The 12,967-nt window shown below is 40.4% G+C and overlaps 1 protein-coding gene across 6 annotated transcripts in view; it reads right to left on the bottom strand.

Annotated features, from left to right (window-relative positions):
• The window catches only part of ccng1 (cyclin G1), a 28,074-nt gene extending 15,834 nt beyond the window's left edge, over positions 1-12,240 (bottom strand). Inside the window, exons 1-2 of one of the 6 annotated variants that reach the window (XM_059990567.1) lie at positions 11,620-12,240; positions 10,244-10,393 (exon numbers count right to left, since the gene is read on the bottom strand). Coding sequence is in view for 2 of the 6 variants with exons in the window: in XM_059990569.1 (XP_059846552.1) it covers positions 1,931-1,984 (54 nt within the window). In the remaining 4 variants the exon portion in view is untranslated. Of the gene's footprint in view, positions 1-1,246; positions 1,384-1,930; positions 2,033-2,075; positions 2,165-10,243; positions 11,407-11,619 lie in introns of those variants that run through there. The other 5 variants (XM_059990565.1, XM_059990566.1, XM_059990569.1 and 2 more) reach the window with 5 other exon arrangements.
• Positions 12,241-12,967: the final 727 nt, after the last annotated feature.

Genomic DNA, 12,967 nt, shown 5'->3' with positions numbered 1-12,967 from the left:
GCTCAGAACTGGGAGAGAAAACAAGTTGTTTTAAGTTGTAGAAGAGATGGAGTCGAGGGAAACGTCCGTTAAAGAGCCAGTCCAGTGTGGTCGTGGGGCTCAGCTGTAGTTGTCATTTGATCTGGATTCAGTGGAGACAGTTAAGAGACAGGAGAGAATGGACAAAGATTATTTTTTCCAACAGTTGTGGAAAATATCATTAAAGGAATATTCAAGTTACAAATTGCAAGACGGTGAAGATGCTCAGAAGGTCCAGTTGTGTCAATGGTGTCAAAAGTCAAGTCACTATTACAGATGAATTGTATAGTAGAAATGGCCATCTCTGATACAACAAAAGAAACCAATTTACTTGTCTCTTCTAATCTAGTGTCCTGCATTTGGTGTTCACAATGACAATTTCATCCACATTGAAGAAGCTGGGAGTCCATTTTGCAACGCACTAGTGTTCAGTCTGTAGGAGCGCCCAGAGCATGCGTAGCCTTGCCACTTTGTCCCATTCCCAATCCTACCTGCCTGAGGCCTCCTGCAGTTAATACAAGGTCTGATACAAGTTTGAGTGATAACACCACATCCACCATCATGGCCTTTCAAACTTCATGATTGCTAACTTGTTCTGTCTGTGTGAGAAATGGGTATTAACGGTGCAAGTCATCCTTTCGTGGTCTTGGCTGAGACTTTCCTCGTTCCATTAGTACTGCCTGGACTTGGGCACATCTTTGACCTTGCATTGCAGAACTTCCACATTCCTTTGGGCGTATTCACACACCCCATTCCCCCCCCTCCCCCATGCATCACAAGATATAGGAGCAGAATTAGGCCGTTTAGCTCTTCAAATCCATCAACTGAATATTCCTTTTGTCATGTACGTCTCCCCATCCTTTCTGCAACTTAAAATTACCTTTTCTCTCTCCTCCTGTTCTAAATTCTCAATTGAATTGTTAACCTTTTCCCCACCACACCCTCCCTTTGCACAACTGCCCTATCTGATGGGGTTTCCAAAGTATTTTCTGGTTTTATTTAGAGTTCCAAAATTTGCAGGTTTCACGATACGTGTTTCTTTTCCTTCAGTGTACTTAAAACAACAGGAATTACATCTGAACACCTTTACAATAAACAAAATTGGAGTTAGAAATGAGGGCAAAACAACGTGCAGAAAACCTTTCGCTGGTGAAGCCATTTGTAAATAGAGAGGGAGTAAAGAAAGGGACACTTTCCATCAGAAATGGTGAAAAACCTGAAGAATTACCTCGGTACCCAACTTGTTCGCCCACCCTCGACGTCTGGCCCATTTTGGTTTTGAAAAAGTACAACCACATTCGAGAATAGATGAGGTCAGGTTTGCATTTTGAGTGTAATTCAATTCAACCACACTTACAACAAAGAGTAAGCGTTAACCCAACACGCAGCTAAATGTGGACCTGTTTTGCATTTACATGTCTGCTGCAGTCAAACCATTTGGGTTGACAATTCCAACTGGATTATTAGCGACAGGGCATCTTTAACTGTTGTGAAATTCACTTTGACCCAACAGGCGACTGGACGGCCTGAGATTCCGCTCCTCCCCGCTGTACGAGTGTCACCAGTCACCGCTAGAGGGGTAACCCCCGCCGCACACTGGAGGATATGCCCGGGCTTGTCCCCACTGCCATTTTAAGGCCCGGTAAACTAGTTTAAATACCAACTATTTCCAACAAACAGGCGACAGCCCGGCAGAATCAACAGCCGCCGTGCGATTCAGCAATAACACCGGGCGTCCGATGGAAATGACAATGCACTGAATTTCAACCTACAATAACGTTTACCTTCCCTTACAACCTGAGAAAGAGCAGTCCGGGCAGAGACAGCACATTAGTTACCACACAGCAATATTTCCAGCCAAAACAAAATTCCAACGTACATAAAAAATGAAAATAACTGGATATAAACTTACAACACGCACACACATTCTACACGTAACGGGCATTTGAACTAATCTTTCTAACATTATCAGTTCAAATATATTCTTTCCTCACTAGAATATTTTAAGCACAAAATGAAACTACATTAAATTATTTAACTAGTTACAGCATAACTACCTTTGTCCTTGTTGCGTTGCTCAGGACAACGCTGCCACTGGAGATCTTTTAAAGCTTCCTCCGTGTCCCGCCCCCATTCGTTTCCTTTCCTTCACTTGCATTCGACAGCTTGGAAGTCAATCACAGGAGAGGGGAGGAAGTGAAATTTGCGTCCCAATTGCTAACTGGGGAGGCAGCCGTGGGGAAATCTAAACCCATTTATAGTCCAGAGCTATCGGCTGCTTCAGGCCTACCCAGTTTCCTCTTGTACTGTCCCTCCGACGCTGTTCCTTTAGTGTCTTATGGTCTTTCGACCTACATTGAGATGAAATATGCAACAATAGTGTTCCTGCGGTTATTGCAACCGATCAAACCTGTTATTCGCAATCTGCATTGCATATGCACTGAAACGAAGAGAAGTGTTGAATTCGTTCCACTATCACGATAAAACTAATATTAATAATTTAAAAAACAAAAAATGTAGATGTTGGAAATCTGAATTAAAAGCTTATTATGCATAAGTACATTATGCAACAGATAGACATTGTAGTGATTTTTTCCCCTTCGGGACTTTACTCGGTTTGCAACGGTAAATTTATGTTTTTGTTTTCCCAGATGCGGCTGACCCTCATCAAGTTATTTCCGGTAATCTATTCATATTTAATATATTTGCCATTCATTCAATTTTGAGACGTTTATGGTCGCTAAATAACGTTTACTGTCCTTTTGCAAATCGCACAATATTTTTAATTTTGCATTAATTAATTGAACTTGGAAAGAATGTAAGTGAAATGGGAGTTTAAAAGTTCCACAGAAATCGGGGTTAACTGAAAGACCTACAATAATAACATTGAACGTGTAACCACTTTAAATGGAACAATGCTTTGTTGATCAAAAAAAAACCTGACCCTACGTGTTGTTTGAGCAGTAAACGATGACGGTAGCTATATCAGACAAATAAAAAATCTGTTCTATGATCATGGGTGTCTGTCAGCTGTACAGGAATATCAGGGCAGAGAAACCAAAACAATAAACCAACTGTCATCGCTGTCGGGAATTAGAAGTGAATTGTTTAAATCCTTTACACAATTAAACAACTTAGCGCTCCAGAAAGGCCAGAAACTACTGGTCTCTCTTAGGAAAGGTAAAAGCCATTCATTAAATTCAGCAACTTATTGATCTACCCAGTTTTCAAAAATCAGAAAGAACTAGTATCAAGAAGCTTGATTTCCACATAGATTTCTTATTTTGATTGGTCTTTCTCTCCTTTCTATGAGTGTATACCTCAGATAATTATTATGTGGAAATTTGTGCAAATATGATTATATGATATATTGTACAGTATCTGAAATACATCTTATGGAAATGTTTGTTTGATGATAAACTTCAATAAAAAAATAAATTACAAAAAAAAGTTGTGCGCAGTGGTCTTGTTTGAAGATCAGTGATTTTGTGTAAGACAGCCCTCAGCTGTGGAGCTGAATTTCCGTTGGGCAGCTGAATTTGAGGAGGATGCTCCACTACACCTTATGACTGAGGGAGTCAAAGGCTTTAGTGAGGTTGAGAAAGATCCTGTGCTGTTTCCTCCATATCATTTTGCAGTTGTTACATGCTCCATGATATCTCAAAAACATAAAATAGATTAGCAGGAGTAGGCCATCTGGCACATTGAGCCTGTTCTGCCATTTCAATAAGATCATGGCAGATCTGGCCATGAACTCACCTCCACCTACCTGCCTTTTCCCCATAACCCTCAATTCCCCTACTACACAAAAATCTATCCAACCTTGTCTTAAATATATTTGCTGAGATAGTCTTCACTGCTTCATTGGGCAGAGAATTCCACTGCTTCACCATTCTGGGAAAAGCAGTTCCCCCTCATCTCCATCCTAAATCTACTCCCCCAAATCTTGAGGCTATGTCCCCTAGTTCTAGTAAAGAATATCAAGAATTAAGAGAATCCATACTGTAGTTCGGAAGGCAACTCTCCAGACACTGGGGGAGGGAGGTGGTTGAGGATCCTAGTGTTCACTTTCAGGGCATTAATAACCTTCAAGTTCTCTAGAAGAATAAGCCAACCTACATCAATGTCCTCATGCAGGCTAACATCCCTGCCACTGAGACTTTACTTATACCCTCGCACCATACTCCCAAAGGAGACATAATATTCTGAGTCACAGGGAAAAAGATATCAGATGCACAGAGGTAAAATTCAAGAATGTGTCCAATGCTCCTTTGAGGAAATGTATCACTTCCTTCCGACCATCTTTGACCATGACCAGCCAGAATGGCAGAGGAGAATTTGTGGCGGTATTGAGACGTCAGGTGCTGCATATCCAGATTCAACTTTGTGTAACATCATTTCCAGTCCACAAGTGTAAAGGAGAACAAATTAAATGCAACCCCAGATCTGATGCAGCACAACAAAAAATACAGAACACGATAAAATATAAAAAAACCACAAAAATATAAATACATAAGATAGCTTATGGACATAGTTTGATTGTGTGTCCATAAAGTGACTTGAGACACAGGGGAGTCTGTAAGTAAGATGACTGTCAGGAAATGATAAAGTAGTGGGGGATGGGGTGTGGAGGGTGGGTTAATGGATAGAGGAACAGCCTTACTGCTTGGGAAAAGCAAATATTTTTCAGTCTAGTTGTCCTGGTGTGGATGCTGCTTAGCCTCCTCCCCAATGGGAGTGGGACAAACAGTCCATGAGCAAGGGGTGGGATCCTTCATGATGTCACTGGTCCTTTTTCAGCACTATTCTGTGTATATGTCCCCGATGGTGGATAGGTTGGTGTCAGTTTTGACTACACTGTGTAGAGCCTTTCTGTCTGTCACAATGTAGCTTCCGTACCATGCAGTGATGAAGCCTGATAAGATGCCCTCTACTGCGCATCTGCAGAATGTCATCAGTATAGACATGGATACTCCAGCTCTCTCAGCCTCCTCTGAAAGTAGAGGAGTTGGTGAGCTATCCTGATTGTCCTGGGACCATAAGAGTTTGTGTGGAATGTGTGCACCCAGGAGTTTGAAACTGCTCACAGATTGGTACTGTTCTGCTGATGTATAAAGGAGTGTGACTGGTGTGAGTTCTCCTGAAGTCAATAACCAAATCCTTTGTCTTGTTGACTTTGAGGAAGAAGTCATTTGCCTGGCACTTGAAGGCAGATGGAATGCACTCATTTCCGGACTATTCACCCATCCTATCAGGCACCTTCTACCCATCTATGGCAGAGTCTGTGGTTTTTTCCCTTCAATAACCACTTCAGAACCCACAAGACTGGAACAGAAGTAAGTCACCCTCGATCCCAAAGGACTAACTAAGTAGAAGAAACTTTAATAAACCTCTTCACAGTTCAGAGTATCTTGACTGATTGTATCATGGCTTGCTATGGAAACACACCAATGTCCAAGAACAGAAAGTAATGGATACAGCCCAGTCCATCACATGCAAACCACAACTGAGCACACTTAAAAGGTGTGCATCCCACAAGAAAGCAGTATTCATCATCAAAGACTCCCTTCGTCTAGATCAGCGGTCCCCAACCTGGGATCGCATTCCTTCCTCAGCACTACCCACCCCTCCACCTATCTTTGTATCATCTGCCAACGTTGCCACAAAGCCATCAATTCCATTATCCAAATAATTGACATATAAAGTGAAAAGTAGCAGTTCCTAATACTGACCCCTGAGAAACACCACTAGACACTGGCAGCAAACTCCTTTATTCCTACTCATTGCCTCCTGCCTGTCAGCCATTCCTCTATCCATGCCAGTATCTTTCCTGTAACACCAGAGGATTTTATTTTGTTAAGCAGCCTCATGTGTGGCACCTCATCAAATGCTGTCTGAAAATATTGTTATCTTCTTTTACATTTTGCCTGTTTGTTATTCTTTGTTTATGCATAGTTTTTCATAAATTTTATTGCATTTCTTTTTTGTCCTGTAAGTGCCTGCAAGAAAAATGAATCTCAAGACAGTGATATATATGTATTTTGATAATAAATTTGCTTCAACTTTGAATTTGACTTCAGGAATGGTTTTGCCAACAGGAAGGTTAACTAATCAAACTTGAGCTAGTTCTTCCCTGATGGGAAGGGGGATCTGCTACTCAGCATTAATTTTCTTCCATGCTTCAGAATCAAGAATACAATATGAAATTCCTTTGTATGTTACTTACTGTTTGCTCTTTTTAGAAGTTTCAAGGCTTTCTGGTTACAAAATGCTCATCACTTAGCTTTCTAATGTTATAAAGGATTCTTTTCTATATTAGGTAAAAACTCAGAACTTGCTCTCTCCAATAAGCATTTCCAAGCTAAGTAGTGTGTTCGTTCCCTTGAAAAGGTAAGAATCATCTTAATTCCATCAAAAAGTTAATAAGTGTGTTAATTAAACATAGATGTTTAGTCATTTTAATCATTAACTAAAATTTTATTTTCTTTAAATAGGAATACCAAAGTAACAAAATATGACCCACAATGCCAAAGATGGATTATAGGTTAATTATTCAAATGAGTATAATTGTGTGGTGCAGACTCATTGGGCTGGAAGAGCCAGTTACCATGGTATATCTCCAAATAATAATAAATAAAATGTGGTTCATACTTAAGACTGGAAGCAGTAGGGAAATTAGATGAATCAAGATGTTTAGTTCACATATTAATCTGAGTTTGGGAAGTCTAAAGATCACTAAACTCTAGCAATATGGAAAAAGGAAGGATTTCTGTCATTTTGAATTCTTTGATAGTCCATTGACTTCAACAAATTCAGTATCTACAACTCAGTACTACCCCTGATGCAAATGTTTAAAATTAAAAATATACTTTATTTTCCAAATAGTGAACAAGAGCATTACGAGTGACTGAAACACTTGCAGATGGATGGGAAAGTTGGTTAATAAATCAAATAGTGGTGTATTTGTTGATCCAAGTCAGATTGCACATTTGAATCTGTGCATGAAACCTAAGTACTCTGCACTTTCTCGCAACCACCCTCAGGAAACCTGTGTCACCAAGTTCAAGAACAGTTACCTCCCCTCAATCATTCGGTTCTTGATCCAACCAGGACAACTGGGCTTCTGTATCTTCCTCTGCAACTGGATCCTTGAATTCCTCTTCGGAAGATCAGAGTCAATGCAGATCAGAAATAACATCTCCTCCTTGCTGACAATCAATACTGGCACGTCAAAGATGCTTGCTTAGCCCAATGCCTTACTCTCTCTCCACCCATGTCTGTGTTACCAGGCACAGCTCAATCACCGTCTATAAATTTGCCGAAGACACAACTATTTTTGGCAGAATATTCGGACAGCGACAAGAAGGCATTCAGGAGTGAGATAGATGAGCTGATTGAGTGGTGTCACAGCAACAACTTTGCACTCAATGTCTGTAAGAACAAGGAATTGATTGTGGACTTCAGGAAGGGGAGGCCAAGGGAACACACTCTGGTCTTCATTAAGGGATCAGTAGTGGAAAGGGTTTTAAATTCCTGGGTGTCAACATCTCTGAAGGTCTATCCTGGGCCCAACAAATTGATGCAATTACAAAGAAGACACAACAGCAGCTATATTTCATTAGGATTTTGAGGAGACTGGTATGTCACCAAACACTCACGCAACTTTCTACAGATGTACCATGGAAAGCATTCTAACTGGTTGCACCACCATCTGGTATGGAGAGTCCACTGCACAGGATGTAAAAAAAGCTGCAGAAAGTTGCAAACTTAGCCAGCTCCACCAGGGGCACTAGCCTCCACAGCATTGAGGACATCTTCAAAAAGCGATGCCTCAAAAATGCTGTCCATTACTAAAGACCCCTTCACCTAGGGCATGCCTTCTTCTCATTGCTACCATCAAGAACGAGGAACTGGAGCCTGATGACACAGACTCAACATTTTAGGACCAGCTTCTTCACCTCCACCATCAAATTTATGAATGAACAATGAACCCATATACACTACCTCACATTTTCTTTATTTTTGCTCTCTTTTTGCACTACTAATTTATTTATATATCTATATATATGCATTAAAAGTTATTTTTTTATTAATTAAAGGTTAATTTGCAGGCTGAGTCAGTGGTGAGGAATGCAAATGCACAGTTAGCATTCATTTTGAGAGGATTACAATATAAAAGCAAGGATGTAACGTTCAGGCTTTTTAAAGCACTGGTGAGGCCTCACATGGAGTACTGTGAGCGGCTTTGGGTCACTCATGGAAGGAAGGGTGTGAGGTTCTAAGGAGATACACCAAGATGATTCCGGGATTGAAAGGTTTATCATATAAGAAGTATTTGATGGCTCTGGATCTGTACTTGCTGGAATTTAGAAGAATGAGGGGTGACCTCATTGAAACCTTTTGAATGGTGAAAGGCCTCAATAGAGTGGATGTGAAGAGGATGTTTCCTATGGTGGGGGAGTCTAGGACCAGAGGGTGCGGTCTCAGCATAGAGGGACATCCATTTAGAACGAAGATGAGGAGGAATTTGTGTAGCCAGAGGGTGGTGAATCTATGGACTTCCTTGCTACACACGGATAGAGAAGCCAGGTCTTTGGGTGTATTTAAGGCAGAGGTTGATAGGTTCTTGATTAGTCAGTGCATGAAAGGTTAAGTAGGAGGCAAGATAATGTGGTTGAGAGGGGGAAAAAGGATCAGCAATGCTGAAATGGCGGAGCAGAATTGATGGGTCAAATAGTCTAATTCTGCTCCTCTGTCTTATGGTTTTATATATATATCTTATTGTAATTTATATATTTTAATTATGTATTGCAATGTAATCACATTTCATGACACATGCCAGAGATATTAACCCTGATTCTGAATCTGAACCATAATCACTAGAGTTCAGCAACACTATGACGACTTTGATCACTGAAGTGAATGTTTTTGTTCTGTCCGTGTTGTTCTCTGTAAATTTTGTGCTTAATTTATGTTTGTTTCTTGTAAATGCTGCTTGAATGCAATATTTATTTTTATTTATTTAGAGATACTGGCCCAACAAGCCATACCACCTAGCAACCCACCTATTTAGCACAAGACTAATCACAGCACAAATTACAATGAGCAATTGACCTACTTAACCGGTACGCCTTTGGGAGGAAACCCATGCGTTAACGGGGAGGATGTACAAACTCCTTCCAGAAGATGTAGGACTCCCCAGGGTGTAATAGCGTTGTGCTAACCGCGATGCCGATGATGCTGTTGCAGAGAAGTTTTTCATTGCACCTATGCATATGTCAATAAATTTGACTTTGAAGTTGAAATATTATTAAGGTTGTTTTTATGTATTTGAATTCTTTCATTTCTGCACATTTGATAAGAAATTTATAATACTTCCAAGAAAAACCTTGATGTCAATCTCAAGCCAGGGCTAAAATTTAGGGAGCACCTAATGTCACCTAGAAGGAGAGCTGGGTTGGAATAACACTTTGAAGAAATCACTGTCAAGAGCATATTTGATTATGGATATTACACTCAAGTACCCCCAAGGGATATTCAAACTGAATAGCCTTAAAGGTGTTTTCAGCCATTCCAAGGAAACCAGTTGTTGCAAATAGCGTGAGAAACAATGTGCATATCGGATGAGTAAACTCCACTGAACAGCTGCCATAGCCATATATTTTTCCCTTAAGTAAGGAGACCAACTCCAGACCAACACAGAACTCCAGATGTGGTCTCATCAGCACCCATATAATGAAGCACAATTGCCCTACTCAGCTGTCTTAGCATTAAAGGTTCAAAAAAAAAGGTTCAAAGGTTCATTTATTATCAAAGTATGCAACTCTGAAATTCTTCTTCTCCAGATATCCACAAAACCAGGAAAGAAAAGAACTGCAGCACGATTATCAACGCTGAAATCCCTCCACCCCGCACAAAAAATGAACAAAAATGGAACAGGCATGTCAACCCCCAAATCCCCTTCCCGTACACACACACACAAAAAGTAAGACTGGGCAATAGACACAGAATATAAAACCTATAAGACTGAGAAAATGTCTATAGTCCAAGTCCATATCCAAAACGCAGAAAACCTGGTAACATTTTTTAGGCTCAGAGTCAGGCTTTTCCCCCTCCATAGCAGAGTGATCTGAGTCATGATCAGAAGGCAGTCTCCCCTCTCCACAGCAGAATGATCCACCAGTGATCAAAAGGCAGGTAGCCAGAGCTCACATTCCACATTTACCTTGATGTTTCAATCTCTCTTGACGCTTTAAGCAGCGAACAATGGAAGCTTTAATCGGCGAAATGGAGTCAAACTTCTGCTTGCCGCCTGTAGCCTTGGTTCGCACACGCTGCCTCTGCCTCTTGGGATCCTCTCGGAGATTGCAGAGCGCTGAACAACCAAACAAACAGCAAATCACAGGCTCCTATGGTTGTAGAATCACATTCAGAACAAAAAGAAAGCAAACATGAAAGACAAAAAAAAGTGAAATATATAGTTTCATGATCCATCCAGAAGATGTTGAGCAAAGGAGCATTGTATGCAGATGCCACCTTGACTGTTATCTTACTTAATTACTTTGCTGTATCTGCATGCAACCATTTCAAAGTTCAGAGGTCAAATTTGATTTATTATCAAAGTACGTATATATCATTATACGGTGCACTATCCTGAGATTAATTTTTTTGCAGGCATTCACAGTAGAACAAACAAATACAATCGAATCAACGAAAAACTAAAACAAAAACTGACAACTAATGTGCAAAAGACAAACTGTGAAAAACAAATAAGTTAATAAATAATACTGAGAACGCGATTTGAAAGTGAATTCATAGGTTGTGAAATCAGTTCAGTGTTGGGTTGAGTGAGTTATCCACTCTGGTTCAGGAGCCCAATGGCTGATGGGTAAAAACTGTTCCAGAACCTAGTGGTGTGGGGCCTAAGTCTCTTGTTCCTCCTTCCTGATAGCAGCTGTGAGAAGGGGTCCTTGATTAAAGATTCTGCTTTCTTGTAGATGTGCACAACGGTGGGGAAGGTTTTTTTGTGGGCCGTATCCCCCACTTTTTGTAAGCTTTTCCATTTTTGGGCATACTGTTCTTGAGCCTTTTGCATGTGAAGCAACAGGATACCCTGATCCTCCAGCACCTCAGAGCTCTACAGTCTCTTATAGGTGAGCGTGAGGGGAAAATGTTGTGAGACTTCTGAAAATGATCTACAGAATCAACCACACGGATCAGTTTTCTGCAGAATAAAACATGTTCATTCACATTGAAGTTACTTCAAACTATTATTACAATGGAACACAGAACCCATTGAAACGTGAAAGTTAGATCTTATTACAGCACAATTACAGGGCCTTGAAAAGGTATTCAGACCCCACAATTATTTTCACATTTATTGTCTTATTTTCTAAATTTAAAATATATTGAAATAGGAGTTTTGAGCAAATCTACAAAACATTGTATGTCATGTCAAATAAAAAGAAAAATTCCAAAACCTCTCAACAATTTACTAAAAATGAAAAAAAAATTTTGAGGCTGAAAATGTATTCATCCCCTTTGTAATTACTATTTTACCTTACCTCAGGTGCAATACTGCATATTACCTTACCAACTCACCTGATTAGTTGATGTAGAAAATTGGAGGATCACCTGTTTTCGATGAATTCCTAAGAATGGTGTAAATATACCCTGTCTCTGTAAGATCCAACAATATGGTAGATTTTCAACAGATCAAACCAAAATGAAAACAAAAGAGCATTCAAGACAAGTCAGAAAAAGGATAATAGGGAAATACAAATCTGGGGAAGGTTACATCAAACACACCACAGAGCGCAGTGCAGTCCATCATGGAAAAGTGGGAAAAAAAACATGAAACCACCAGCCACACTGCATTGTTCAGGTTGCCCCTCTCAATTTGGTGCCTGGAGAAGAATGGCACCTGCAAGAGAGGCTACTGTAAAGCCAACATTTACTCTGAGTGAGCTGCAGAAGTCAGTGGCTGCAACTGGAGTTGAAGTTCTTGGCTCCATGGTCTCGAAGGCCTTGCACGAAAACGGTATTTAGGGAAGAGTGGCAAGGAAGAAGCCCTGTCGAAAAGAAGCATATCCTCGCCTGAAAAGGCCTTGCAAAGTGTCACTTAAAAGATACTGTAAAGACGTAGAAGAAGATCCTGTGATCAGACGAGACTAAAGAGCAGCAAAGCTAAAAAGAGATTTATCCAAAAAGATTACTGGCTGAAATAGCTGCGGGAGATCATTCGACTAAGTACTGAGCGGGGGGGGGGGGGGGGGGGGGGATGAATACTTTTGAACTACTGACATTTCAGCTTTTGAATTTTTAGTTTTTCATGCTTCACAATTTTCCCTGTTTTTTTCTCCCCCGTTTCTACAGTGATAAAAAGGAGCATGTGATTCGCAAATAAAAATTCTCAGTTAAATTGATCATGATCCCAGGTTGAAATACTCAATTACGTGAACAAAGGCTTAGGGGCTCAATACTTTTACAAGGTAGTGTAGAAGGATTCTTCATTGCTGTTTGTGTAACGGTTTTGTTTTACCAGTCAGGGTTGTTAGCCCTGAGCTGAACCCCTGAACCTGGAGAAATGGTGGACCTCTCTTAGTCTGAGCAAGGGGGGGGGGGGGTGGGAATGAATACTTTCAAACTGCTGACTTTGCAGCTTTTGAATATTCAGTTTCTTGTCCTGTGCAATCTTCCCAGTTTCATTTTTCGGACTTGACTGTTAAAAAAAAGGAGCATGTGATTCACAAATAAAAATTCTCAGTTAAATTGCTCAAAATCAGTTAGTCTAGACAAGGAAAAGGCGGATGAACTGTATAAATATTTTACAAAAGTCTTCACTGTGCACACTCGCAGTTTGGTGGAAGTGCCAAGTATCGGGGTCAAGAAGTGTGAGAAGTTACCATTACTAGAGAGAAGGTTCTTGGGAAACTGTAAGGTCCAAAGG

Source organism: Hypanus sabinus, chromosome 15, assembly GCF_030144855.1.
Source record: "Hypanus sabinus isolate sHypSab1 chromosome 15, sHypSab1.hap1, whole genome shotgun sequence".
Taxonomy (NCBI): domain Eukaryota; kingdom Metazoa; phylum Chordata; class Chondrichthyes; order Myliobatiformes; family Dasyatidae; genus Hypanus; species Hypanus sabinus.
The sequence above is the reverse complement of the archived record's forward strand: the minus strand, read 5'-3'. Positions and strand labels throughout refer to the sequence as shown.